Source organism: Mesoplodon bidens (assembly GCF_964165515.1).
Source record: "Mesoplodon bidens genome assembly, chromosome: 7".
Lineage (NCBI taxonomy): Eukaryota > Metazoa > Chordata > Mammalia > Artiodactyla > Ziphiidae > Mesoplodon > Mesoplodon bidens.
The window spans coordinates 12,653,607-12,681,347 of record NC_138164.1 but is presented as its reverse complement, the minus strand read 5'-3'; the positions used below and the strand labels follow the sequence as shown (position 1 = coordinate 12,681,347).

The 27,741-nt window shown below is 58.1% G+C and overlaps 1 protein-coding gene across 1 annotated transcript; it reads right to left on the bottom strand.

Moving 5' to 3' along the window:
• On the bottom strand, positions 1-26,218 carry TRIM29 (tripartite motif containing 29; the record flags this gene model as incomplete). Its single annotated transcript, XM_081238716.1, has 9 exons — positions 1-1,182; positions 3,978-4,054; positions 7,207-7,302; positions 9,479-9,562; positions 11,913-12,014; positions 14,647-14,845; positions 16,012-16,245; positions 17,013-17,108; positions 25,415-26,218. The coding sequence occupies 9 exons, from the start codon at positions 26,216-26,218 to the stop codon at positions 1,120-1,122; spliced, it is 1,755 nt and encodes a 584-aa protein (XP_081094842.1). The 3' UTR covers positions 1-1,119.
• Between the last annotated feature and the right edge of the window lie 1,523 nt (positions 26,219-27,741).

Genomic DNA, 27,741 nt, shown 5'->3' with positions numbered 1-27,741 from the left:
CTCCCTCTCCCACCCCTGACAGCTGGCCCCTCTCCCCGTAGCCCCCACAGGCCCTTGGGAGGGGGACGGCGAGAGGAGGGATGACCCCACTTTGGTGCTGCTGGTGTGAGCGCCTCTCCAGGCCCTGGGCCCCATGACAACATGTAACGTGGAGGGTAGTCAGAGGGAAGAGGGAGACTCTAGTGGGGGCAGTAGGTGGGGGTGCGGGCAGGGTGTAAGGCACATTGTAACTAAGCACCCGCGGCTACCAGCCCAGCCACACTCCCACCAGCCTGCTCGCTTCCCATTGTCAGGGAGAAACACAATTATGAAACCAACGAAACATTTCCCTCGGAGCAGCTGGGCCAGTAGCTATTTTCATGGGTGGAGTATATCACATCAAGGGACTCGCTTATCTCAGCAGGTAGGAGAAAGGAATATCTTGGTGAAGATCATCCTGCCAGCCAGGAGAGCCCGTCCTCAGGGACCACAGATGCGCGGTGGATGTGGCGAGACCCAAGGCCGGCCAGGGTGATGCCAAGACACTGAGAGATTTCCCTCTGTGGTGGCCAAGGGCTGCAGGCCCCGCCAGGCTGAGCCTGGGTAGGTAGGACCAGAGCAGGGCACATGGGGCCAGTCTTCTCCTAGGGGGCTAGGCTGCTGGGAAGAAGTGGGCCCGTGTGTGGGGGACATGGGCCGCTGTCATGGCCAGACACCTACCGACAGCATCACAGGGTAAGGGGCCTTGGAGAGAAATGGCCAACAGGCCTGAAGACAGCAGGGGCCTGGGCGGGGGAAGCAGGCTGGTCCCGTGTGGGCACCCTCTACCGGCCCCAAGGATCCCACCCAAAAGGGGGAACGTGGCGTGTTAGGGGAGAAAAGCCTTATCTCTCACCCGCATGAGGGTTGGCCTCTGAGCACAGGAAAGATGGTGATCCTTAGTCACAAAGCAGGAGGGGGCCTGGGTGGGGCGTGGCTGATGGGGAGGACGGGGAGGCCAGGCGGCCCTGAGAGAGCAGGGGAGGGCGGGGTGGGGGGAGGGCCAGGACCCCTCCCACCCAAATGAGAAGAGCAGCAGGAACAGCAGTGCCGGCCGGGGAGGGCAGGGGTGGCGGTGCCTCGTTCCTGCCGGCCTGGCACTCATGGGGCCTCACCGGACCTGATCCCGTTGCCTTTGTTGACGCAGAAGGTCCGGTAGTTCGACTGCGGGGGAAACAGGAGTAGTTAGGGAGGTAGGAGGGCACTCGAGCTTACCAGCCGGACGCCCACCCCCTAACCTCCGCCAGGAAGCAGCAGTGGTCTGAACCCCAATAATTCTAGGGGTCTGTGGCCTAACCCGCAAGCTCCATCTACCCTGGGATTGGGGTTGGGCCCCAGTATTATCAGAGTCTCTGGGTTCACATCCTAATTAGAATTCACTCCATCAGTCGACTGGTGAGCTTGAACTTCAGCCTTGTCAACCGGTCTCTCCACGCCCAGGAAGCCCCTCCCAGCACCAGCGTAGCTCCCATTAATACGGTGTTCTCTACTCTACAGAACTGGGACGAGGGCTTTCCACAGACGGACTCACTGAATTTTCACAACTACCCAATTAAGTGGGTTACTCTTATCATACCCATTTTATACATGAACAAACCGAGGCACAGAGAGGCTAAGCAACTTGCCCAAGGTCACCCAGCTGGCAAGCAGAAGAGCTGGGATTCGAGACCCAGCAACCCGGCTCCAGAGCTCAACCCCCAGCCCCACTCATGTCAACGCACCTCTTCTGACTCTCAAGACTTGGTCTCTGATCTCTCTGCATAATTCTCCCCGACAGAAGGGATGCAGAGAGGGCAAACCACCGCCCCAGCCCAACACAGACTGGGAGCCTCCCATCCCAGACCTTCCAACTCTCTCATCCCAGAACCCTCATAGGGATTCAGGGAGCATCTCTCAGGACAGAGCCGGCGACAACTTTCTTGCCAGCCTGTGTATTACATCCCGCAGCAATTTCACAAAATCAGCACTCCCTTCTCTTCCCAATCACTTCATCAGGGCCCTGAGGAATCGCCCTCCAGCCTGCAATGAAGAGCACATTTTAGCCGCTGCTTGCCCCTGCGAGCACCCTTGGCCCCTAGAGGGCCTCCAGAAGTGGCTTTGCCCTTGAGCTGGGTCAGAGCCTGGGCCCGCCTCACAGCCCAATGACCCCAGTACAGGAGACACCAAGGGTGATCCCAGCCCCTGCCCTGGCCCTGCCTGCCTGGAAACCTGTATCTACAGTAGCTCCTTGCCTACATCTGGTCCACAGCAGGACTGGGGACCTGTGGAATGCAGGGGCTGAGGGGACTTAGCTCAGGCCTTGGTTAAAACACTTATTAAACAACGGAAGAGATGGAGACCCAGGGCGGGGAAAGACATAGCCAAAGTTACTCAGTGGCAGAGCAGGGCCTGGACCAGGTCTCCTAATCCCCAGGTGCCAGCCTGGACCCCAAAGGAGTCAGTAAGGCAAAGTGAATAGACCCAGAAATGGCTGAAGCCTTTCTTACAGGAAGGCTGGGTCAATCAAATGGATCACAGGTCAGTGAATGGCGCTGTCTTGACAAGAGTCCAGGGTGGTAGGCGGGCACAAGCAGAGCACCTGGGCAGGGTGCTCCCTGCACACACGCACCCCCATCCCCTGCCCCGTTCCCTCCCTGGCTCAGGGTCACATGAAAGTTGGAAGAGCTATGAAAGCATCCAGGCCATCTGCCTTATGTTACAGATGGGGAGACTGAGGCACAGGGGAAGAATGACTCGCATGGCAAGCTGGTGAGAGGACCGGGGCCAGACCCCAGGCCAGCCTCTTCCTACACTAGCACCTGCCTCCATTTCCCCAGTGCTGGGTGCCAGCTGGGGACCCCGGAACCCTGCCCTGCCAGGCATCTCAAGGTGATGATGAGCCTTCTCTGCTGGGATCAGGGCTCTGGGAGGGAGGAAAAGTAGCGGGAGGGAGGAGAAGGGCCGAGTCCAGGAAGAGAAAGCTTCCTTTTTCTCTCCATATCTGCTTTTGGCAGCCCTGCTGTTGCCGTGGCCCTGGGCCTGGCTCAGATTACACACGCCATCACTTAGCTCCATCGCCAGCAAATTAAAGATTCTCTCCAACTAAACCAGCCCCAGTCACTCTTTGTGACCTGAAGCAAATCACCCCTCCATGCTCTGACCTCCAAATGCAAAGACAGAAGGGAGCCGGGGGCTCCAGCCCCTGGGCCCAGCAGATGCCACCCCCATCCCAAGGCAGCTGGCTGACTCCCTCAGCAGGGCCTGGCATGGGCCTTGGAGGAGAAGGCCCATGCGGGGACATGAAGGCACAGCACATGAAGGACAACCCCTGATCGCTGAGGCCTCAGGCAGGGCTCAGGCATGTCAGGTCTACAGGTATTAGAGTTCAACCCCGTCTCAGCACTGCATAATAGAGCCCCAGAAAGGGCTCTGACTCACTCAGGACCCCACAGTCAGCAGGTGGCTGGGCCCCAAGACCATGCTTCCTCTCGTGCTGCTCTTTGATGCCCCAGCTCAGGGTCATTAGCTATCGAACCCTAAATATATCTATTCCTAACTTTGCAGCCTCTGCCTTACCCACGCTATCATCCCAATGACTTCTCTGCTGTCAGAGCTGGCCCCCAGGGAAGCGAGACTCATCTCTAGGATGCCCGTCCCCTGGACTCAGCATTTTGACCATCATTCAACAAGCATAGGCAGCAAACAAGCATTTGCACATAAAAAATATCCTGGGCTGCCCACTTTACAGATTAGAAAACTGAGGCCCAAGAAGTATATCTTTACCCAGGCCCCCTGCCTATTAGCCCTGGGTCTTTCTTTACTACCCTTTGCTGTACGCAGATATTCAGGCCACTGCCACCTCCATCCCATGGCTCAGAGACGTCACCATCCTCCCACAGGCCCTGACCAGTTGCTCCTGGGAGCCCCATTCAGTGCCCATTCTGCACATGCTCATGCCCAGGCAGGCTCTCCTCACTCACCAGATAATTCTGCTTGCTGGATTTCCAAGTCTGGGGCTGGGCCTTGGGGCTTTGGTTCCTGAGGAGGGAAGGATAGCCTGGGGAGACAAGAGGCTCTGGTCAGAGGGAGCACGGGCTGGCGGTCAGGGGCCCAGGGCCGGAGCACCACAGACACCATCTCCAAAGTGACTGCCAAGCTCCATCCAGCCCATGACCAAGTGCAGCCAACCCTGAGGAGGCATGCAGGAGCCAGGAGGGTTGCAAATGGAAAATCCTGAGGAGGTAGGCCAAAGGGAGGGGGCCCCAAGGCAGACAGAAGGAGGAGGAACGGGCCAGGTGGGCTGGGCCAAGCGGCAGGGGAGTGTCACCCCAAATCCAGGTCAGGATCACACCACTTGCTGGGATTTCCCCCAACCACCCTGAAGGCTCACTCCACAGACCCCTCCCCTCCCCAAAGCCCAGGGAAGCCACTTTATGAGCACGACCTGCCAGGATTTCCACCATTAGGCACTCATCCCAACTGCCCCCCCCACCCCGCCCTGCCCGCCAACTGTGTGGACGAGGCTCCCCATGTATTGGCTCCACTTGTGCCAGGCACTGTGCTGGGACTCGCATAGGTCTTCCCTGTTTCTGTTGCCCTGAGCTGCACAGCTAATGATCAATGGTCAGAATTAGAACCCAGGTTTGCTGGACTCCAAAACCCATCCTCGTGTTCTGTCTGCGTAGTTTGGCTCCCCCTTCCCTGCTTCACGAGCAGGAGGCTGGGGCCCAGAGAGGGGCAGCAATGTGGCTGCGGTCCAGGGTTAAAACAGCGAGCCCAAGGGGGCCTGGAGCACATGGGCGCCATCTGGGCCTGGGGTCCTCGAGGCGCTGGTCCGGGGCAGCGCTGCCCAAGCCCACCTCCCCACCCCTCCCCCTCAGCCCAGCGGGTCTGTAAGGAGCTCCAGTCCACAGAACTGTGAAAAGTGCTCTCAGTGTCAGCCCTCAGCCTGCAGGGACTGGCGGTGGTGTCTGGCAAGGAACAGGCTGTGACCCGGACATGGAGGAGCTCAAGAAATAAACAGGGTCTGTCCTTGGCAGGGGCAGGCTGGAGCCCTGCAGGCTGGCAGCCCTGGGCAGGCTGGCCTGCTCAAAGGCGGATGAGCTGGTCAGGCCCAGAAACCACCTGTAGCACTGCCAGGCTGCCAGCGAGGCCAGCCCTTCCCCGGGTTGGCAAGGGGTTGGAAACAGAGCAGAGAACCCGGCTGTCTCCCTGCATCTGGGGATGGGGGCAGCCTTGGAAAGAGAGGGTTCCTCAGGTCCTGAGTGGGAGGTTGAGAGGGGGGAATTCAGGTCTCACTTCTCAGTTCCCAGAAAGAAAATCCCAAGCCAGCCATGAGAGAGGTGGGGATGGGGATGCGGCAGGGGTGTGGTCCAGGAGACCAGCCTGTATAGCAGACAGCATCCAGGGGCAGGTGGGCTAGGGATGGCAGGGGGCGAGGGGCATGCATCCCCTTCCAGGGGGCTCTGGGGAGGAGGGACCAGGACTCCCTAGAAGTGGCAGAGAGCCCCATAGGGTGTCCCATTTGCCCTGCTGTGGGAGGGAGAAGGTGGGGGCGATGTAAAACAGGCAGGTACCAGGATGATATTTTTTTTTTTTTTTTTTTTTTTTTTTTTTTGCGGTAGGCGGGCCTCTCACTGTTGTGGCCTCTCCCCTTGCAGAGCACAGGCTCCGGACGCGCAGGCTCAGCAGCCATGGCTCACGGGCCTAGCCGCTCTGCGGCATGTGGGATCTTCCCAGACCGGGGCACGAACCCGTGTCCCCTGCATCGGCAGGCGGACTCTCAACCACTGCGCCACCAGGGAAGCCCCAGGATGATATTTAAACAGCCCACTGCTGTCCAGTGGTTTGGAAAACTCTGTGGTAGCCTGTCCCAAGGTGGTGAACTGATAGGGGACTTTTCTAGTGCCTGCTGGGAGAGAGAGCCATTAGCACTGGTGCCACGAGGGCCCAGAGGGAGTCACACGTCCCACGGGCACGGCCGCTCTCAAAGCCCTCGCTCAGTCCTCCCTGGCGGCCTGAGTGTACTCCCTGCCTCCCCCGCCCCAGAGCAGGAGTCAGTCCTCCCAGGCAGGCAGGCAGCCCCTGCCCAGAACCCCCATATAGGCCATTCCCAGCAGATCTGGGGAGCTGATCTGCATGAAGGTGACAACAGGTGTCCCGGTGTTGGTGTTTTGGAGGAGAGGCTCTCCTAGGACAAGGCCTTCGCCTGGGGAGACCGCAGGCCAACGGGGAGATGCTAGGGAGCGTGAAAGCTCCAAATCACACCTAAGGGTGGCCGTCTTCCCTGCCGGGTGGCCTTTAATCCAAGCTTGACCAGAGATCAGGGATGATCTGTTGGAAGCCAGACAGGCCAAGGCAAGTCCCAGAACTCCCCAGGCCTAGGGGTCCTGCAGGCTGGGACCCTCTAGTCATATCTCCTTGCTGGCAGATCCAAGAATCCCGGCCCTGGGTATAGGCTGGGATCCAGCCCGGAAGGGAATGCTGGATGATAAAGCCACCATCCGAGGCCACTGCCTGGAGGTCCGCCTGCCCCTTTCCCACTCCCTCCGCCTGAGCCCACCCAGCCTGCTTATCCTGTCTCCCAGGCCAGATGTCTCCAAGCCAGAAGGCAGACAGGCCTGCTCCCACCTCAGCCCACCAGAGCTGCCCCATGCACCTTTCAGAAGAGATGGGAGGGCCGTGGGCCCCACTGTGAGCTGGGGCCTGGCTCAAGCCTGGCTCAGGCCTGCCCCTCAGGATGATCCCATCCCCAGGGGACAGGAGGCATCGGCTGCTCAGCCTTGTCAAAGAGCTCTGGGGGGCAGAATCAGACCTGGGACGCCTTAGAGATCATCTCATCTGCCTCTCCCAGCAGGGACTCGGCAGGACTCTGGCTCCATGGGATGCTGACAGGTGCTATGTGGTCACAGGGTTCTAGAGTCAACCAAGGCTGGGAGTCACTGGGTGACTGAGTTAAATAAACTTTCTGCAATAAGAAGACTCGGTGCCTGATGGAAGCACCCTGGGGATGTCTGGGGTGGGGGTTGTAGAGGGTGTCATGTGTCCGCACCTCCATGACACCGAGGCCTGTACCACAGCACATCCTGAGGTACCGGCGTGTGGTGGCCCAGCCCTCCTGACAGCAGAGACGTGGAGGCTGGGCTCAGATTCTTACAAGGTAAGAACTTGTGAGTAGAGTCCAAGGCACTCCGGATGGGGTGGGCTCACCTTTCAGGGAGAAGGAAGAGCTGCCTTGCACGGCAGGCAGGTCATCGGAGCTCTGGACGGGGGAGGAGTATTCCCAGACCCGGGAGGTGTAGTTACCTGGTGGGGGAAGGAAGAGGCATCAGCCCTGGACAGCTTGGCATGGGGGACGGAGGCCGGGACATGGCCGGCCATTTCTGTGAATCTCTCCAGCCCCCGCACGTCTCCAGCCAGGACACTGCTGGTCCCTCATCACACTTCTGGCCAATCCTTCCTGCCATCAAGCTGTCCTTCTAAACTATAAAGTATTGTCAGGTCCTTGCCCTACCTAACAGCCCGCTGCCCTCAGATTAAGGTACAAAGTCCTTAGCACGGCCCTCAGCCCTTTCATGAGGCCCTCCCCCCTCCCCACGGTCTCCACTTTCTGCCTTCGCCTGCAGGTGGGCCTCCAGCACTCAACGCTCCAACCAGGCTGCACTCTGAGCTCTTGACACACACCAGGCTCTCGTTTGCCCCAGGCTTTTTGCACAGCCCAGATCCTCTGCCTAGAATAGCCCACCTGCTCCCCCATGCTTAGCAAATTCAGGTGTCGGGTCTTCAGGTATCAGCTTCCATGTCACCTCCCCCAAGTCTGCATGTGTCTCAGCCCCACGCCCCGTATGGCATTGTAACTGCACGTTTAATGGTCCACGTCCCCCACCGGGCTCTGTGGGGGCAGGTGGAATGCCCGTCTGGCCCAGCATCACACCCAGTGCCTGGCACCCAGCCTGCTCCCTGGAAGGTGCTCACTGTACAGCTGATGGATGGGTGAATGAGTAAAGGAACAAATAAATACAAACACAGGCGAAAACTTGGAGGCGGAAGCAGCTGATACAAGTCCTGAAATTCTGTTTGCCAGGTTGAACAGGCTGCAAGTGTCCATTTGCAGGTGGACAAAAAGAGGCCGTGGGGACGGTGTGGCAGGGACAGCAGGGGCACCGCGAGGGCCTTCGAGAGCCCCTGTGGGCAGCGCACCCTCTCAGCAGCCCAGAGCGTGGGGGACTCCCCCCTTGGTTGAGCTCACTCCACAGCGGAGCCCACCAGCCCTGGCGATCTTCTCCTGCTGCTGCCTGCGGGGTGGAGCCGGGTCAGCGGTCACATGGGGTTGGGGCGGGTGGCCTGCCCCGTCGTGGACCCCCTCCCACAGGGATCTTGGGCAGACTCTGCAGCAAGGCCCTCACTGAGCACGCCTGCCAAGGCTCCAAGGGGCCATCCGCCTTGCCCTTTCCTTCGCCCATTCATTGGTGCCCTCTTCCTCTCATTCATCAAATGTTTGCTGAGCCCCGCCTTCTTCTGGACCCTGGGGTCGCAGCGGGGAACAGGGCAGACCCAGCGTCTGCCCTCACGGAGCTCACAGTCTCCGGTGCTTGGTGGTGAACCCAGTCCTGCACCTAGAGGCCTGGGCACGGCCCTGCCCACGGTGCCCCTGACCTTCCAGATCTCCGGGGGCCTGGTCCTCACTACCGAGCCCCGACTCCCTTCCTCGTCTCTTCAGGTGTCCTGGTGCTGTGTCCGAGGGGTGCTCTGGCAGAGCTGGCCTGGTCCCCTCCCCGCCCCCGCATGTGGCACCCCCCGTAGGAGCCCCCAGAAGCTGGGCTCATCGAGGGTCGGCCCTGCCCTCGGCGCAGCGGTGCCCTCAGCACTGTGGGCAGAGTGGACCCTGCGCTCAGCAGCTCTCCCTGGGGAAGCCGTGTCTCCACCCCCCATCCCACCCCTCCCGGGTCTTAAGGATGAGTTGCCCACACACCTCCCTGGCAACAATACCTCCTGGGTTTCCAGGGACGGTCCATTTCATAGCATGCCTGACTTCTTGTTTCCTGCTCCCCTAGTTTGTCTTAACCACTGTATGACTTTCCGACCCAGGAGTACACAAATCAGGAGAGGTCCTCTGTGGTCCCCTGCCCCGACATCTGCTGAGGGAAGTCCCCACACCTAACCCTGGTGTTCACTTCCCCCCGACTCAGCCTTCAGGGAGAAGATCCTATGGACTCAGGGATTTCCAGGGATGCCGAGGTGCCCGGCTGCCTTTCCTCAGCCTAACGACATCACACACACGCGTACACACGCACACACACGCCTGTACACGCGCATACACGCGCACATGCCCTAAGCCCACTAGGACCCCTCGTCACCCGTCTCTGGGTCCCCAACCCCACCCCAGCTCCCCACATTCACCTCACGTGGGGAGCCCAGACCCCCTGCCCATGACCCAGCCCACAGCCCCTCCTGCCCACCCCCCAGCTGAGCCGCCTCCTACCTTTGGGGCCATACAGATTGTTGAAGGTCTTCTCCTTGGAGAGGCGGTTGGGGGACACCGGCTGGCACGACGTCCTGGCCCCACCTGTGAAGCACACGAGGAGGGGCTGTCATTGCAGAAAGGGGGACCTGGCTCAGTCGGGGGCCTGTGGCTCTGACCTGAGGGGTGTACTGCAGGATTCCTTGCCCCCAGACAGTGGCCTCTGCCTGTGCCAGGGCCTGTTCCCCCACCAAGACAGCTCCCTTGGGTCTAGGATAAGGTGACCACGTAAGTTACCTTTCCAATCAGAATGGTCCTGAGCGTGAAAGGGTGCTATGAATAGTTATGCTGAGGGCACCAGGTGTAAACCTGGAGAGTCCTAGATAGACTAAGATGTATGGTTGCCCTAATTAGGGGCTTTGAGGGTCACCAGAGCCTTCCTGAGCCAGGCCCTGTGTGACTGAGACCCCAGAGGCTGGGAAATGGGGTGCCCGTGAGGAAGCTAGGCCATGGCCACCATGGGGCAGAGGTGTAGGGCCCTTGACCGAATGAGGGCTGCCACCTGGAGGGGCCTGATGAGCTTGTGTCACAAATACCTCCCCCACTACAGGGATGCTTTCCCCAGGGACAAGCTCTAAATGGCACAGGTGTTTCCCTCCCTCCCCCATTCAGGCTCCACAACAGTCTTGGGAGGAAGGCAGACAGAACGGGCTCCGCACCGCTACTTCACAGATGAAGACAACGCGTTCCCCACATGCGTCTGCATGGGTCAGAGTCCTCCATCGGCTTCTGCCCTCCCGCCTAACCAGCCCCACTCCCGTTCTGGCCGAGCACCAGCTGGTCCTTCTCTAAACCCGCACCCCTGCAGTCCATCCCTCTCGCCCTGCGCCCTCTGTCCATCACAGCCACACCCTCTCTACCGAGCCCCTGGCCCCTCTTGCAGGGAGCCTGGAAACTAATCTCTCCCGGAAGTCTCACTGCCCAGTCCCACTGCCCCAAAGCTCCCAGACTCAGGCCACTATCCGTTGGTGGCGTTGCTTCCTGATCTCCTTGCTGACTCCCTTGGCCCCTCCCCTGCCTCTACCTTGGGCCCGGGGCTCCCAGATTTCCTCCCTCCCGTCGCAGAGGAGGAAGCTGTTTCTTCTCCTTACAGATGTCACAGCCTGTCTCACGGTAACAGAGCTGGACGCTCTCTTAACAGCTGAGTCCAAGCTCCTTCTTCTCAGATGAGGATACTGAGGGGGCAGTGACCGGCCCAAGGTCACCAGGCCCGGGCTCTCGGGTGACATCTGGGCGGGTCCATGCTCTTTCCTCAATCCCCCATTATTGCTCCGCTCCCCTCCGCCTTCTACAGAGCAGGCCAGCCAAGCAGGGGCCAGTCGGGGGACTTGATACCACCCCAGGGTCTGATCCTCAGAAGCTGGGGAGCCAGAAGGGTCTGGGTCAGGGCCAGTGATGCTGGAATGGGGCTGGTTAACGCAGCTCACCCCCTCACAGGACTAGACCCAAAGGAGAGCGCCCCGGGGGAGGGAAGGGAGCAAGACCCGCCCCGGCCAGGAATGTAGGGCCCAGTACTCAGGTCCAGCTTCTTTGCGGGAAGCCCAGGTGTTGTTTTCAAGTTGGGTGGGGCGGCCAAGGTTCCTCTCTGCTGAGCTCATCTCCCCTGGGCCCCTCCCACCGAGTCGGTGTGTGCGCATCTGAGGCGTGTGGATCAGTGCCCAGGGCCTCGAGGCTCCCCGCTCCAGGCCCTGGCGTCTTCCCCACGTCTCCTTTCTCCCCCTTCCCTGCACACCCTCTCCTGTCCTGACCCCCGGCCCCTCACAACACAGGCACATGCACACACCCCTCTGTCCACGGGGCACAACCACCCTTACGTCACGGGCATCGCTGTGGTTTGTTGCTGGTGCCAAAGAATGTGACGGGCTACAGCAGGGCAAGGACAGCCAGGCACTGGTCTCTACCCACGCCCAGCTGGGTTGCCACCCCTCAGGCGGCGCCTCGCGCCAGGGCCTGGGAAGGAGGGCTGAGGGGCTGGCATGCATGGGGTGGGGGGTGAGGAATTTAAAAGAGAAGCCGTCAGCCCCCTGCCTGGAGGAGCGGGATGGCTCTGGAGAAGCCAGCCCTCCCTCAGGACCACGGAAACCTCAGCAGAAGCAAAACCCAGCTCAGCCCGGTGGATGGGAGTGGCTGAGGCCAGCAGCCAGGAGCCCCTCCGGAAGGAAAGAGAAGGAGGGTGTGGGCTGGAGGCGCGGGGGTGGGAGGGGTGGGCACAGGGCAGGGAAGCTGAGGGGCAGGTGCCAGACGGAGGGCGAGAGGAGGTGCTGCTACTTACACCGGGAAATAGGTAGGCGCCAGGACCTTCCCAGGCCTGTCCGCGAGGGTCACTCCCCAGGGGAACCTGGCTGCATCTCTCCTGGACCATCCCCTCAGCGGAGGACCTGCTCCCTTCCCTTACCCTTGGATGTGAGGTACATGGAGTACTTCTTCACGGTGTCTGGAGCATTCCACTCGCTGGTGTAGCTGTTACTGTAGTTGTTCACGTAGCGATGGTCATTCCCTGGGAAGCAGAGAGGTCGGGTCAGCAGAGGGGCAGGTGGGGAGGATGAGCTGAGCCACTGAGGGTGTCGCTGAGGCAGCCCATAGCCCCTCTGTCCCAGGGAGAGGCGAGGTCCCCAACCTTGGAGAAGGTGGCCCCCTGCCCAGCATCCCCTCCGGCCCTGAGCTCCTGGGGGGCGAGAGAGGGTCTGTGTGGTGGGCCATCCACCCTCCCTGGGACTGGCCCCTGTGAGGAAGATGTGTGCAAGGCACTTTGCAGTTTACAAGGTGCTACTGAGTTTCATTTCTTGTTTGATGTGTGCATCAACCCTTGGGCTGATATGAAGATGCCCAGGTGACAGATAAGGAAACTGAGGCTCAGGAGGGGAGGGAAGCCACTGCCCCGTGTCACAGGGCCCGTAAGGGCAGGTGTGGGGCTCGAGCCTTCATCCCTGTCTCCTGGCTCTGTCTCAGCCGCTGCTGGCAGCCCAGGAATGAGATGGAATGAAGTCCCAGCATTGGCCTCCATGGCCAGGGATCCAGCTGCGGAGCCGTGCAGGGGAGAGTGAGCTACTCAGGAGGGGTAGCTAACTCTAGCTGACTCCCCCCTACACCCACCGGCAGACCCCCTTGAACCCAAACAAATCTGTGGCTCCAAGTTTGCCTTTCCCCCGCTGCCCTCTGGCCCAGTCCGTTCTCCTGCTACTTCCCCATCTCCTACATTCCCTCTGCCCTGCCCTCTCCCTCTCTCCCGGGCAAGAGGAGGAGTGAGGATGCTCATCCTTCATCTCCATCACGTGTGCCAAGCAGGGGCCTGGCACGCAGTAGGCACTTCACGACAAATAGAAATCCTCCTTGATGTTGGCCCCATCCTGTCCCCACCAAGCCCAGGACGAAGATGCTCTGGTGCGTCTCAGACCCCACACCTTTGATGGTGGGGATTGAGTCCCTGCTCTGTCTGGTGGGCAGACTGCAATCAAGGGAGAGAAGATGGTCACTCCAAGGTCTGACTCACTGGCCACCCATGCCCCACCTCCTACAGCCAGACACACTCCCAAGCACACAGCAGTGCCAAAATGCCAACGTGGAGGCCCGGGGCCCCAGGCACAGGTGCAGGGCTGCTGACATCAGTAGCACCCATCCTCTTCTGGCAGCCGCTTCCCGGCACACCTTGGACAGGGCCCAGGGCCCCACTTGCACAGAGGTCATGGCCAGCACTATCATGACAGAAACGGCACAGTGGGCGGACTGCAGGTGAGAGGTGGGCACCCCAACCCAGTCGGGGCTGTTCTCATCGGTCCGACCAGACCTCAGCGGAGGGGCTCCCATACCAGGTGTGTACCCCAGGGGTCATGATCATCACACTCCCAGCTCCTCTGCATGGCCACCAGCAGCAGCTGCTTCTCAGATGAGAGGACACCGGGTGGAGGCGTTGAATGGCAGAGCCTGAAACCCAGCTCGCCCCCTGCTTAGCCGTGTGCCCTTTGAAAAGCTTCTTCTCTAAGTCTCAGCCTTCTCATCTGTGACATGCAATTCATCCCACAGGGAGACTAAGATAATGTAAGGGAGGCGTTCCCACAAAGCCAGCGTCCAGGGAGGACCCAATCGCTGTGAGCCGTCCCCTCAGGATGGTCGCCATGGTCATTAGGAGGATTTCAGGACCCAGGTGCCACTTGAAGCCAAATGATGGTCTTGCTGAAATGGCTTATCTGTCCTCAGGTGTGACTGAATGTCCCTCACATCTCACGGAGACACTATGTGACATCACCATCCCCGAGACATACAGATGCTGCCCCCTGAGTCCCAGCCTTTCTGCGCACTATTACCCCCTTCTCATCCCCCAAAGAATCACATGCTCCCTTCGGAGACCAAAGACCAGGGTCACTGCCTTCGGGGTGCTGGGGCTAGAAGTCATTAGTTAGGCTGCAACCTCAAGGCCTGGGCCACTGGGTGGGGCTTGGGGAAAGTGTCCAGCTTCAGGCCCTAAAGGGACTGGGCTGGGAGTGGTGGAAAAGCACTTAAGGGGGCAGTTTCTCATGTTAGGACGCTGTGAGGTGATTCAGTTGCCTCTGCAGAGGACAGAGTGATTCAGTAGAGAAGCTGACTTCAGGGGAGCTGGTGAGTCACCAAGACACGCTGTGCCCAACCATCCCCAGCCGGGCCACCAGGCCAGGTCCACCTCTGGTCTCAACACTGCTCAGCACGGCCATGGTGACAGGCAAGTTCTCCCTCCAAGCACACATGCAGTTCTAGGTCATGTCCACTGGAGCCAGCAAAGCCACCAGGTTGGAGTCTGGCCCTTACAAGCTGCAGCATCTACACAGCTGCTGGATTGGGTCCGCCAAGCAGACGCAGAGCTGAATGAAACCAATCCCTGAGTTTGATGGACAACCCACAGAGAAGACATTTGTGTAGCCAGTGCCTGGGATGCTTCCTGCCCTGGAGGCCCCTTGTAATAGCTGCATAACTGTGGCAGCAACTTCAAGGGAGAGGGGTACCATCCCTGAATCCTAGTCCAAACACCCTTAAGTGGGATGGGTGGCTGGGAACAGTGAGGGGCCAGCTGGCTCGATGTCGGCCTGCACCAGGCAGCAGGACTTGGCCTGGGAGGAAACATCCATGGCCTTGGGGCCTGCACACAAGAGGGGACTCACCGTTCTCCATGTGGTTCCTCTCGATGAAGTTACGGCTCAGGTCCCCCTTGCACATCTTCTCAACATGGCGCATGCACACATTCAGCAGGTCGTCCTTGAAGTTGCCCAGCGACTGCCCCAGGCCCTCCCCCTCCAATAGAACATGATAGGTGGGCAGGGGCGGGGGGAGGGAGTAACTGCTCATCAAGGCGCCATATTCCTACCAGGAAAGGAAAGAAGCCATTAACTTTCTGGGTCTCTGGGAGCTATGGGGACCTTTCTCTGCACGGGGCCTTCATGGTCCAGCTGGAAGACTCAGCACAGGACGCAGAGGAGCTGGGCTCTAGATCTAGCTCTGCTACTAACTAGTCCCACTTTTTCCCACTAGGCACTTGTTTCTTATTCTTCTGTAAAATGAAAGGGTTCAACTAAAATCCACTAGATGCTAATATCCCTAATGGCACTAGCACCGAGACATGTGACTCCGTGGTTCCTATCTCTTAAACTGGGTGCACTGTGCCTACCTCATAGGGGTCTATGGGTGTGACACAAGCTGTGAAGTCTTTGGGCGTGAAAGCACCAAAGAAAGGCAAGGAATTACTAGCGTATGGGTCAGTCATGGTGGTTTCTCCCCCTGCTCATGCCCACTCACTGCCTCTACACTTTGGCACTTCTCATCTCCCTTCCCTCTCACCGGAGGATCCCTTCATCTCAAATCCTAATGGGACTTCAAGACCCAGTCAAATTCCACCGCCTCCACAAAGCTGTCTCCAGCCTGTTTGCCCTTCCCAGAGCTTCCACAGGCTCTTATCTCCTGAACCATAGGCTTTATCACTTAATTACACCCTCTTCTATATTGTTCTCTAATTGTACGTGTCTTATCTTCCCAGACAGATTGCAGCTCCTTGAGGGCAATAACCATGTCTTATGCCTTTCTATTCTCCACAGCACCTAATAGAGTACTGGGCGTGCAGTACCCAACACAGTCTAGCAGGTGGAAGGATGGATGGAGGAATTGACAGACAGACAAGATGAAGGAAAACAAATATGCAGCACTCATATGTCACACACAGCCATACCCAGTGCAGGCATCGTTAATCGATCACAGAACTGTTTCCTACTGAGCCTGGAGCACTATTTGTACTTATCAATTGAAGTGGGGAAAAGGTGGTATTTGTGTGCCATCTTTAAAGTAGGTAAGGAAGTGGCTTGGATGGAAAAATTAAATAGACAGATGGAATGGAGCTTAGAGGGACGAATGGATGGATAAATGGATGGATGATGGACGGTGGATAGGTGGATGGATGGACAGATGGACACTGGATGAGGGTCTGGGTAGTGGATAGAAGGACTGAGGGATTGAATGACAGAGGAGTTGCTTGTTACCTGCAGAAACAGCACTGAGTCGCTGATGCTGTGGAGCTGCTCCCTGGTCTGCTTGTCGTCCTGCAGCACCTTGGCCCTCTCATGAAGAGCATCAACGATCACCTCCATTTGGTCTTCAGCATCCTGCTCCCGTTGCTCCAGTGCAGCCCTCACTTCCTCCTTTTGCTTCTCCAGGTCCCGCATCAGGTCTCGGAAGTTCTGCTCCAGGGTGGCCTTCTCACTGGTGGTGAAGCTCTGCGTCCAGAGTGAGGGGAGAGAGGAAGGATGGTTTCAGTAATTAAAAATCTCCCTAGAGGCTGCAGCTTTAGGTTCCCAACATAGAGTCAGGGCATTTCTACTGCCCTGACCCTGCAAGCCTGTTCAACCAAGAATCTCATTCAAAGTCATCATTGAGGGATGCCATCTCTTGATAGAGATGGCCAGGGTTTTTTTTTAACAGCCCACCTTTCCTTATCTATCAGCAGCTCCTCCCCCTTGGTGGGTTGACATGACCTATCATTCCACCCTTGGGTAACTCCATGGGCCCAGAAGTTGCCAGATGACTCAGGGTGTGTCCATTGAAACTTCAACCAGACCCAAACATCATTCAGAAAGTGAATTAATGAGCTGTTTATGTAGCCAGGGTCAAGAGTCAGTGATTTCAGGTTGTAGTTTACAAGCATTCAAACCATGGCAGACATACATCTAGCCACACTGACACAAGTAAAGGGAAAATAGCATGCATTTGGTGGCTGGGTAGCCTGGTGGGCAGAACAGACATCGGTGGACATTGGAAGCCACACTGGAGGACAAGTTGGTCCAGGGTCTTTACTTGCTGGGATAAAGTAAAATGAGCATTAGGTGCTGGGCAACATGGATGCCTGGCCCACACTTAGAAGGGGGCAAGAGAACCCAGAAGAAACGAGTGTGGGTTGTAACTGTGGGCCTGAGACCTCGAGCTGGAGCACAGGCCTGCCTCTTCCAGGCAGCACAGGGTGGGGAGAGCCCTGGGGGCTGCTTACCTTGATGTGGTCCTTCTCCTTCTGCCACTTCTCAGCTTCATCTTCGATCTCGATGATCTTGAGCTGCAGCTGCTCCTTTTGCAGTGACAGCTCTGTCTGCAGGGAAGGAGCCGGGGTTGGAGGAGAAGTCAGGGGGAAGCGGTGGAAGAGAACCAGAGAGTCCGGGAGTGGGCCCACCCAGGGGGCAAACTCGAGCAGGGTCCACCACTCAGCCCTTCAGCCGTTCATTCGGCAAACACTCATCAGGCCGTCGCATATGCCAGGCACCACGCCAGTCACCGAGGATCCAGCAACAAGTCAAACGCCATCTCACTGTAAACTCAGGGCTCTGGGGCTGGGCAGCCCAGCCATGTCTTCATAAGGCTGACCCTCTGCCAGGCCTTCCACCCAACGTGAGCAGGAAGGAAGCTCATTTACGGGGTTCCCACTCCTTTCAATGCACCTGGGGCCATCAGGGAGCAGCTTAGGGGAGAAAGGGGACGCAGCCCAGCTCAGCAGAGCCCAGCCCAGGGAGTGTCCCGTGGCAGTCACAGTGTGCAGCGTTTCTATGATATGACGTGAGGCTTGTGTTGCAAGCAGGAGCCTGGGTGGCCGCCAGCGGGGACTCTGTCTGGGCAGGCACAGTTAGAAACCTGTTGATGAGAAAGGGAGTGCCGTCTGCAGTTTGGGCAAGTTCGGGACTTTATTCAGGGTCCCTGGGGGAAAAGAAAGGCCAGCAAGTGAGGCAGTGAGGGTGGATGGGAGAAGAGAAGGAGAGGTTCTAGGCACCCCTGCTCAGGAAGAGAACATGGGCTGTCAGGGGCTGGGGTGGGTTGGGAAGAGGATCTATCAGGAATGAGCTGGGACATGAGCTCTGACGGATACGGAAAGTATGGATAATAGTTTCCTTCCAGCGGAGGAATGTCCTGCTCTGAAAAGCAGCTACAACAGAGACAAAAGTGGAGGCTTGAAGCCAAGGTCAATCCAGTTCAGCCAAGAGGCACCTCTTTTGTTCTGTGGGTTCCCCACGTGTGCTCCCAAAGCACCTGCCAGCTTGGAAGACAGGTGGGTGATCTCCACCTGAAGGCAGGAAGACCAAGGCATCTGAGAACACCCCGGAGTGCTCACCGGTCTCCCCACTACACTGGGTTCTGAACACAGAGTCCCACCCATTTCCAGCCGTCTCCTTGAGGAGCCACAAGAAGAGTCAAGATGTGGAAGCCACAAACCACCAGGAACGTGAGCTCTCTTGGCAAGGAGTCCTGAGCAGCTGGGCGCACACGTCACGCCTCCTGGATACGCTCCCAGGCCAGGGGGCTGCTGGTGGGTCCCTGTGCGGACACCCAGGGAAGTGGATTGATGGAGGAGAGAGAGTCCTGGCTTTCTTGAAAAAGTGCCCAGGGGGCCGAGAAGCTGGTGGAGAAGCTGGGAAGGCCTAGAGCAGGAGCTGCAGAGCCCCCAGACAGCCCAGGATTCCAGCCCTACCCGCTCTGCCCACAGCCCTGGGATCCCCAGGCCAGAGACTCTAAGTTCTTCTCAGAAAGCATGTGCCCCACGAGCTACGTGCTGGAAAGCTCACAGCACGGAAAATGCCATCGCCAGGGATGGAAAGTGTTTAAGAGGAGGAGTAGACGCGGATGAAGATGAGGATGTGGCCTGGTCTCTAGACAAAGGCTGGGAGAAGCCAGCTGTCAATAGACACGGTGGTGGGAGGTTGGAGAGCCAAGGGACCCAGGCCCCATGTGGGCAGCGGAGACTCTCTAAGGGGGCAGAACCAAGAGCCCGGAACTCCGAGGTTGGCAGAGCCGGTGGCCTGGAAGGTCCCTGGGAAGCCTGGGACTGGTAGGCGGGTCTGAGCTGTGAGGAAGAAGCCTAAAGGCCGGACAGTGGGTCTGTGCTGGGCAACTTTCCCGTCCCTGGAGAGTCCCTCACCCCCAGCAAGCAAGGCCCCAGGGGGATGGGACGCCGGAAGCCGCCTCCCCCAGCAGCTGAGACGTCCTCACCAGCTCAGCAATAGAGCGGCTGGCGTTGGGGCTTCTCACCCTACCTCAGCACCCAGAACAAGGAAAGCAGAGAACAAAAGTGCATTCACTCCCACCCCCAGGCCTGGGGGGCCGGGGCTCAGGCGCAGGGCAGTTCTTCCATGAAATGAGCCTGGGGGATCCAGGAGGGAGCCCACCCAGAGCCCAGGACTGGGGCTCCAAGGCTTTGAATCCAGTTACCACCACCTCTAGGCAGGTGGCCTTCACAAGTTAACAAACTTGGTGCCTCGGTCACTCCATTCTTCATGGAAGTAGTATGAGGGCCATCTCCCAGCCAGGTGTGGGATGAACTGGGATCAGGCAAGTGAGGCTCTCAGAGAGCACCTGGCACAGAGAAAGCGCTGACAAGTGGTCCCCTCCCCACAGCTGGGTGGGGCACCTTCCATGGACCAGGAGCCGGCTCGGAGGGGAGAGGACAGGGTGGCGGGCAGGCCCACAGGCACGGGTAAGTGAGGGGAGTGGGCAGGTGCACGCAGCTGAGGTCTTGGTGGTGTTCAGCGCTGTGGATGGAGTGTGCCGTTGTGCTGGGGCCCAGGGGTGGTGCGTACACAGTCGGGATACAGAGTGAGTCGTCCAGGGGCGAGGGGAGGGAGGTCAAGACATTGGGCTGCAGATGCAAAGTAGAGGCTTAGATGGTGGGGAACTGAAGATTGGAGGATATTGGGGAAAGCGGAAAGGAGGTAGGATAAAGGGGGTGGTGCAGGCAGGCTAACCCCCTGTGCGAGGGGAGAAGGTTTGCCTAGAGAAGGTGAAGGTGAGGAACCAGCGGAGTGAGCAGACGTGCTTGGGGGACCAGCTGGCAGCTGTGGGGCATGGGGGATTAAGGCGAGGAAAGGTCTTACCCACAGAGCACAGACTCACTGGCCAAGAGGGAGGAAGAAGGCACTGAGTACAGAGGAGGGAGAGTCCAGGGGCTCTAGAACAGTGAAGAGCCTCGGCCAAGGGTAGCAGGAGTCAGCCCCTGGGGTCCATCCTGAGCAAGAGAGGCAGGGAAGAGGGAGGCTATCAGGGGCGCACAGAGGAGAGCCAGAGGTGTTGGCCAGTGACCTGGGAGGGCCGGAGGGAGAGGCAGCCGATCTGGAAACAGGTGAGAGAAAAGCGGAGCCGCCCTGTCTGCAGCAGTGGGCGGAAACATCAGTCAGGGCGGAGGAGAAACTAGTCTCCTGGTTTCTTTGGGGCACCAGGGAAGTCAACATCGGCTGGGAGGGGGCCTTGCAAGGCCAGACTTGCAGGGCACCAGGGACCTCGGGCTGGGAACTCTGTGCTACTAAGAGGGTCTGCTCTCACCTCTGGGACGAGTGCCACCCTGTCAGGAGAAGAGGCTTTGGGGTGAGACCTCTGGGGATGTGTCCAGCATCTGTTTAGCCCTTGGCAATTTTTCCCTCCTGGCAGGGTCGCACAAAAGCCAGAAAAGGCAGGATGTAGTAAATAATAAAACATAGGAAGGCTCCAAAATACTGGGTTCTCCTGCAACCTTAGAAGGAAGGACCCTAACTGCTTTACTGAGCATCCACTATGTGCCCGCATTTTTCCTTTCATCTGCAAAAGCCCCCTGGGGAGGCAAGCCGTGTTATCCCCATTTTACAGATGCAGAAGCCGAGGCCCAGAAACATTGAGGAGCTTGCCTGAGTTCTCCCAGCGAGGAAGTGGGAAGACCACGACACAGCAACAGGACTCAGCTCTGTCACGTGGCCTCCACCTCTGGGCTGTTCTCTGTACCTTCCAGGACGTCATCCATGCCCTTCACTCCCGCCCAAGCTCCCCCACCTCACAGATGGGGCAATTCATCAATTCTGCCTCTTTTCCTCTCCTCCCCACACCCTCTCCATCACCCCCTGAGGCCCCTCTTTCTCCTTCTTTCCCTCCTCTCTTGAAATCTGATTAAATCTCCTGATGCCTGACAGGGCCTCAGCTCCCCTCAGCTCCACCCCTGTCTACACCTCCCTCCCGACTTCCTCCTTCTCCCCAGCTCACTCCCTACACCCTGCCCAGGCCTGTCCCTAAATGCCTTCTTTGTTCCCTTCTCCCACATTCCTCCATGGCGATTGCCTCTGGCTCAGTTGCCTGGGACGGGCCTGTGTAAGCCACACAGCCTTGAAATGCTTCTGGCCTTGCGGGGGCAGAGGGGTGGCCAGTGGCTGTTGGTGTCTCGGCCGGACAGACGGGGCCTTCAGGTGCAGACTCACCTGAGCACTCACCTGGACACGTGCCTGCGCTGCCCCCACAGAAGAGGAGATGGGGCCCCGAGGGATCCTCCCCTGGTCTGAATTAACCACACAGGCCGTTGGCTGTGACATTTGCCAGATGAGCCAGTTAATTGCCAAATTTGTACTTTCAGACAAATGGTGATTTTATGGATAAGAATCTGAAATGCTGGAGAGATGTCCCCATTTCCACACAGATGTCAAACAGCCCAGTATTACTCTGCTTAGCTGGGGCACACCCTTCCTTCTGCTTTCTTGGGTGTCAGGACGAGGCAGGGGCAAGACGGAGTGGGAAGAGCATCACCCAGACTGTCTCCAGACCAGCATCGGGCCCTTGACATGTTACCCCACCTCCCAGGCCTCGGTTTCTTCCTGGTAAAACTGGACTAGATTCCTGATTTCCAACCTGACTACGTATTCGAATCCCTGAGGGTAACTTAAAAGTGCAGATCCCAGGCCCTGACCCCCTGAATCAGAACCTCCCAGGTGACCCCAAGGAGCCACTGCCAACCCTATAAAAACAACATTGAAAATGGTGGAGAGAAAACAGGCTGGGCTATGGCCACAGTGAATCTGAATCCCAGCTCTGCCACCTCCCAGTGCTGTAACGTTGGGTAAGTTTCTTGGCATCTTTGAGCCCATTTCTTCACCTATAAAATAGATGCAGTTACTCCCACCCCGTGGGACTGTCGTCAGGAGTAAACGTGGAAACGCTCAGGCTAGCGCCTGGCATATAGATGTACTCCATAAAGACGGGGCTGTCTCCTGCCTGCCTCCCTGGCACTCTACTTCCCTGCCTCCTGCCTCTGTACCTCTTTTATTTTGTCCTTTCCTCCCCAGCACCCACAGAGTTCATCCCACCTCCTTTCTCACCCACCCTGTCCCAGAGCAGAAGGTTTCCCCCAGGATCTCTGGGGAGGATGGTCTCAGCACCTGCCACGGCACCCTAGGCCTTTTGCCTGGCTCATCTTCCCAAACCCTGGTCATGGCTGTCCACCCAAAGAGCCCCAAAAGCCCAGACCAGCACAGCTCCCAAAACTCAATGAGCAGCAACTGCCCATGCCCAGCAGCCCGGCAGTTCAGCCTTCAAGGAAGAATTGGGCCATGAGACCTGAAGCAAAGCCACAGGCCATGGTGACAGAGAGGAACCGAGCCAAGTGATGGCGTCAGGAGAAAGACCAACGCACGGAATCTGAGCCACGCTGACGAGCTAGGACCTCGCCCTCCAGAGCAATGCTTGGACTGAGCACTCCTCCCGGCGCCTTGCCAGGCTGCCAACCCAGAGCCCAAGAGGAACCACGACAGGCAGGCCGCCCTGCAGCAAGCAGCCATGGCCAGGAATCCTCCACCCTGACCCGATGCAGCAGAAGGCACTAGGGATAGGCAGGAGGAAGGGCCACGAGACACAGGGAAGGATGGGTATGTACACTGCCATCTCATCAGTGTGATCCAGCCCAGGAAATGCCCAGAGGCAGAGGGTTGGGCCACAGGACATCTGTGGACCTCCCTTGTGACATTCGGAGTGGAATGGGAGACCTTCTGATCTTGGGTCAGCAGAGGAAGGGTTGTCATGCTGGCACACCAAGGGGCCTTTCTCCAGCACTGCCTCTGCTCGGAGTCTGTAGCAAGGTCTGAGGCCCAAGAGATGAGCACCGCAGCCCTGGGTGTTGTCTACACTTTTGTGCAAGTAACCAAGATAGGTCAGCGATCACCTCACCTGGGCCTCACCAACCAGGCTGCAGAACAGGTTCTGGACGGGGCTCCTCGCACAAAGCTGTGTGGGGCCCTAATGTCTGAGTCTGCAGGGGCTGCCTCCAAAGGATGCCAGGATTGACACGCCAGTCCACTTTGATCTGTCGGCCCATCTAACACTGCTCTGTGCCAACATCCCTCGCGTCTGACGTTCCAGCAGAGCCAGACCGGGACAAAGTGCCCCACTCCATCTCCATGTCCACTCAGCTGCTCGGCACCACCCATCCCTGCCTACCTACACTGCTGGTGCACACACACACACACACACACACACACATACAGTCTGAAGCTCCCACCCCTAAAGTCACTCCAGTGAATCAGACATTTTCCCCTGAGTCCCTGCAATCCCATCCCCCTCAAAGGAACCCTAACCCTTCCCCTAAGTTGCTCCCCATCATTGGTTGAGGACTCAGGGAACTTCTTCCTCAAACACTGAGCTTGGACAGGGCTCTTCCTTTCTCTGGGCCTGAGTCCCCAGGCGAGGTGGGGAGCAGAGTGACGAGATTGCTGACGCTCCAGTCTGACGTTCTGCCCTCTGCAAGTTGATGTTTACTTACAGCCACTGCTGTGTAACTGGGGGGATGCTCCCCAGACTGGTGTGTGCGTCTGAGCTCTGCCTCTTGACCTACGTCATGAGCCTTCAAGGGTGAGAACTGTGTCTTTGAGTCCTGTCCCAGTACTAGAACATGAAGTCCGAGTCCCAGGTGCCACCAGAGAAAACTGCCCAAGACCGTCCCGTCCTCCAGGGGCACTCAGGCTTTTCTTAAGTGGACATACCCTTGTTGCAGATGAAATCTGGGGGCAAACCTACAGATAAATAAGAGGATGCGCTGCTTGCACTGGGGGTGGGGACAGGAGTCCCCTGATTTCTTGGCATCAATCAGCCCCCCTCCTCATCCCTGATGCCTCAAAGACATTCCCAAGAATCCTAGGGTTCCAGGGGTCCTTTGAAAACTTCCAATCTAGTCCAATCCCTTAGTTTCACATGAGGGGAAACCAAGCCTGAGAGAATGGAAGGGACTTGTCCACCATCTCACAGCTGGTTAGAGGCAAAAACCAGGACTGGAAGTCAGGTCTCCTAAAACACAGCCTGGGACTCTGCAATTTCTTGCTTGCGGTGGCTGAGGATGATTGGCCCTCGTTCTGTTTTGACTTCCTAGGTGTCCTGGAGGTGGGGTCCATGGCCCCTGCCCCATCTCCATCTCCCTATCTGAAGCTTGAAGCCAGACTGGGGTCAGGGAGTTAGGGAAACTGGGATCACCTTTTTCCTGGGCCAAATGAGGCTTCTGTAAAGGATCTTTGAGTCTTTTCTCATCTCTGACTCATCTCTCCTGCCCAGGGGTGTGGGTAGGAGAGAGTAACCTACAGACTCCCGGTTAGGAAGGCTGGGCCCAGAGGGTGTCCTGTGCTGCCCCATTCTGCAGGGTGCGGAAAGTCAGGTGCCCTGCCTTGACCACCGGCTGGAGACCGCCCATGTCACAGAGCTGTGTGGCCGCGGGTACACCAGCCCAGCATCTGTGGAGTCAGTAGCGGCAGCCACAGCGGAGCCTTTGGTCCAGCACACCCTCTCCAGGTGTAAGGTGTCCACGTTCACAGGCTTCCACACACCCCCTCTCCTCCCCACAGAAGCACACGCAGGATCACGTACACAGAACACAAACATACTTAACGTATCACATATACAGTCATATGCAAACATCCACATATGAATAAACACCCCCCCCCACTCCAACCCTCACCAAGAGTGTCCACCTACAGGCAGAGGTATGTCCACATACAACCACACACACAGAGCACACGGGGCCCAGCGGAGGGAAGGATAAAGGAGGCCACTGGGAGAGTCAAGAGACTGGGTGGGGGACCCGATAGAACAAGAAGGAGCCACTGGACTGCAAAAGCCAACTCTGAAGCTAGAAAAAAAGGGCCTTGAAGTGGTCCTCAAATTCCCTTCTCCTCACCCACGACTCATCCCAGAAGCCAGCCCTGCTCAGGTGGGAAGAATTCTCTCTCCCTTAAGGAAAAAAGAAAGAAAGAAAAGAAAAGAAAGGAAGGAAGGAGGGAGGGAGGGAGGGAGGGAGGGAAGGAAGGAAAGAAGAAAGAAGGAAAAGACCCAGGTAGACACAGGGCCCAGGACTGAGTGCTGATTCCCTGACCTGACTTGAATTTATCCTATGACCTTGGCCAAGCCCCCCATCTTTGCTGAGCCCCCATTTGCTCATCTAGGAGATGCCTGGTCTCCTGAGGCCTTAGAGGATTGGGGAACCGTCTCTGACTCCCAGCCTGGGGGCGGGAGGGGAAAGAACTGTTTTCAGAAAGGACAAGGGACAGCAGAGACTTAAGCCCCAGACCCTGGGAACCCCCAGTGGAGAAAAAGAGGTGGGAGGACGCGTTGGGGGAGGAGAAACGTGGAGGGGCCCGCTGTTACCTCCCTCTCGGCTTTGGCCTCTTCCACGGTCACGGTGCTGTGGTTCTTGTGCTCCTGGAACATGCAGAGGTAGCAGATGCAGGTCTGGTCCGTCTGGCAGAAGAGTTCCATGGTCTTGCCATGCAGGGGGCACTTGCGGGCCTCGAAGTCCCAGATGGGCTCGAGCAGCTGGTGGTCACGGAAGGCGGCGCCCTCCAGGTGGGGCTTGAGGTGCAGCTCGCAGAAGGAGGCCTGGCACACCAGGCAGGACTTGACGGCCTTCTGCTTGTTGCCGATGCACGAGTCGCACAGGACCTCCTCGGAGCCCGACTTGGAGCGCAGGAGGTTGCTCGAGGCGGCCCGGGGGCAGCTGTTCCGCTGGAGGTCCCCAGGCTCCATGATGGGCATCGTGGGCTTGCAGGGCTCTGAGAAGATGGACCTGCGCTGCTCCCCCTTCTCAGCAAAGGTGATGGGTGGCTTCTTGGGGGCCCCCAGCTGGAGCCTGGCATAGGGGGACATCTTGCCTTCTCCAGAGTCCATGCTGAAGTAGCTGGAGCCCTTGTCATCCACAGACTCAACAAATTGGATGATGGGCCGCCGCCCCTTGTTGCCCAAGAGGAGGGACCCCTTTCCCTCGCCTGGCTTCAGGGAGCCACCCAGGCTCTTGCCCTCGGCCGCTTCCCTACCGTGCCCGTTGCTGATCCTGGCCTCTTTACCTTCGGCCTTGGCCCCATTCTCCAGGCTGCCTTTGAGGCCCAGTGGGCTGCGGCCACCCCTGGCTTCCAGGCTGGCCCCATTGCTCCTGGAGGCATCTGCAGCTTCCATTGTGGGTCGCCTGGCTGGTCTGTGTCGGGCTCGCTGGAGGTGCGGTGGGTGACCTTTCGCGCAGCGTCTCAGCTGGAGTGGGACAGACAGCTGCAGAGCCCGAGACACACCTACAGGGAGAGGGGAGGAGGAGTGGAGAGGAGGGGCCGCAGGCGAGCCTGACTCGACGGGCCCAGAGAGGCAGGCAGCTCCCAGAGCCCGCAGAGCAGCTAATTATACAGGGGGCCGCACCCTGCACATTCATACCTAGCCTGATTTTTTAAACAAGTGTTTTTTCTCTCCCCCAGTTTAACTACTTTCCACGGCTCAGCAACCAGTTGGGCTGCTTCCTCCTGACTCACTTTCTTCTCATCAGGAAATGGGAGCCTCTGTCCTCACAGGTTTCGCTGAGCTGAGCAGCCCCCAGGACAGAAGGCGAGGTGCCCGCGAGGCCCACAGGACAGAGGGCTATTAACTGGATCACACAAGCCAAATAACCTCGTAATTTGAGGGCCCAGGTTTCAGAGGAAGATCCCCCGCCGCCCTGAGACAATGGAGTTGCTTCTCATCTTAAAGGGAAAGATGGGTTCAGTTGGATTTGGATTTTAGGATTTGGAGTGAAGTGGCTACTGATCATTTAATCCTGCATGCCAACTTCAGGCACTGTGTTAGGTACATTACCTGTATGAGCTCACTTAAACCTTACAGCAACCTGTTCAATTATCCCCATTTAATACATGAGAAAACTGAAGCTCTAAGAAGGTAACTTGCTGGCCTAAGTCAGCTGAGTCCTGATGGAGCTGAGATTTGAACCCAAGGCCTTTGAGTTGCTAAGGTCCCATCAGCCACCTGACTATCGCAATGGAAGACACCTTCGGAAAGTCATGGCTGTCCCAGCAGCATGAACAAGATGCATACAGCCTTATGTTATTTCTCTCAGAGCAGGTAGAAATAACCTGCTTGGATCCAAAGAACAGAGAAATAGTAGTGAGGGACAGGAATGTCAGCAGTGCCAGGACAGGGGGCTGCATCCTCGGGGCCCAAACACTTCACTCTCATCTGTCTCCACAGTAAGTATGCTGTGTGACTCAGAACAAAATCTGCCTGCCCTCTCTGTTCCAGGCCACAGGCAATACCCTCCAAAAAGAGGCCAGTGAAGTGTGGACTCAGATACTCTCAAAAGTGAGACGTTTGGGTACGACTGTCATACAAACACAGACCTCAGGGGAAGAAGTGAGAAAAACAACTCTAGCCACTTCCTCTCTCTGACCCCCTGCAGGAACTCTGGGGACCCTCCACTCCTGCCAGGACATGCCACCTGGTCCCCTCTGGGCTGCGACCCTCTGCCATGGTCCAGGGAAGCCAACACCCCCGCACAGAGTAAAGGGCTGTGCCTCTCCCAGGCTGGGCTGGATGGGGCAGCGCAGGAGATGGGCGTGGCTGAGGTGGCAGGTTCTGGACTGCGGGCAGGGGAGTGTGGGGTCCGCTTCCTTCCCCTCGACTCCAGGTCGGGCTCTGGGAGCCCTGCAGACCCTTTGGCTCAC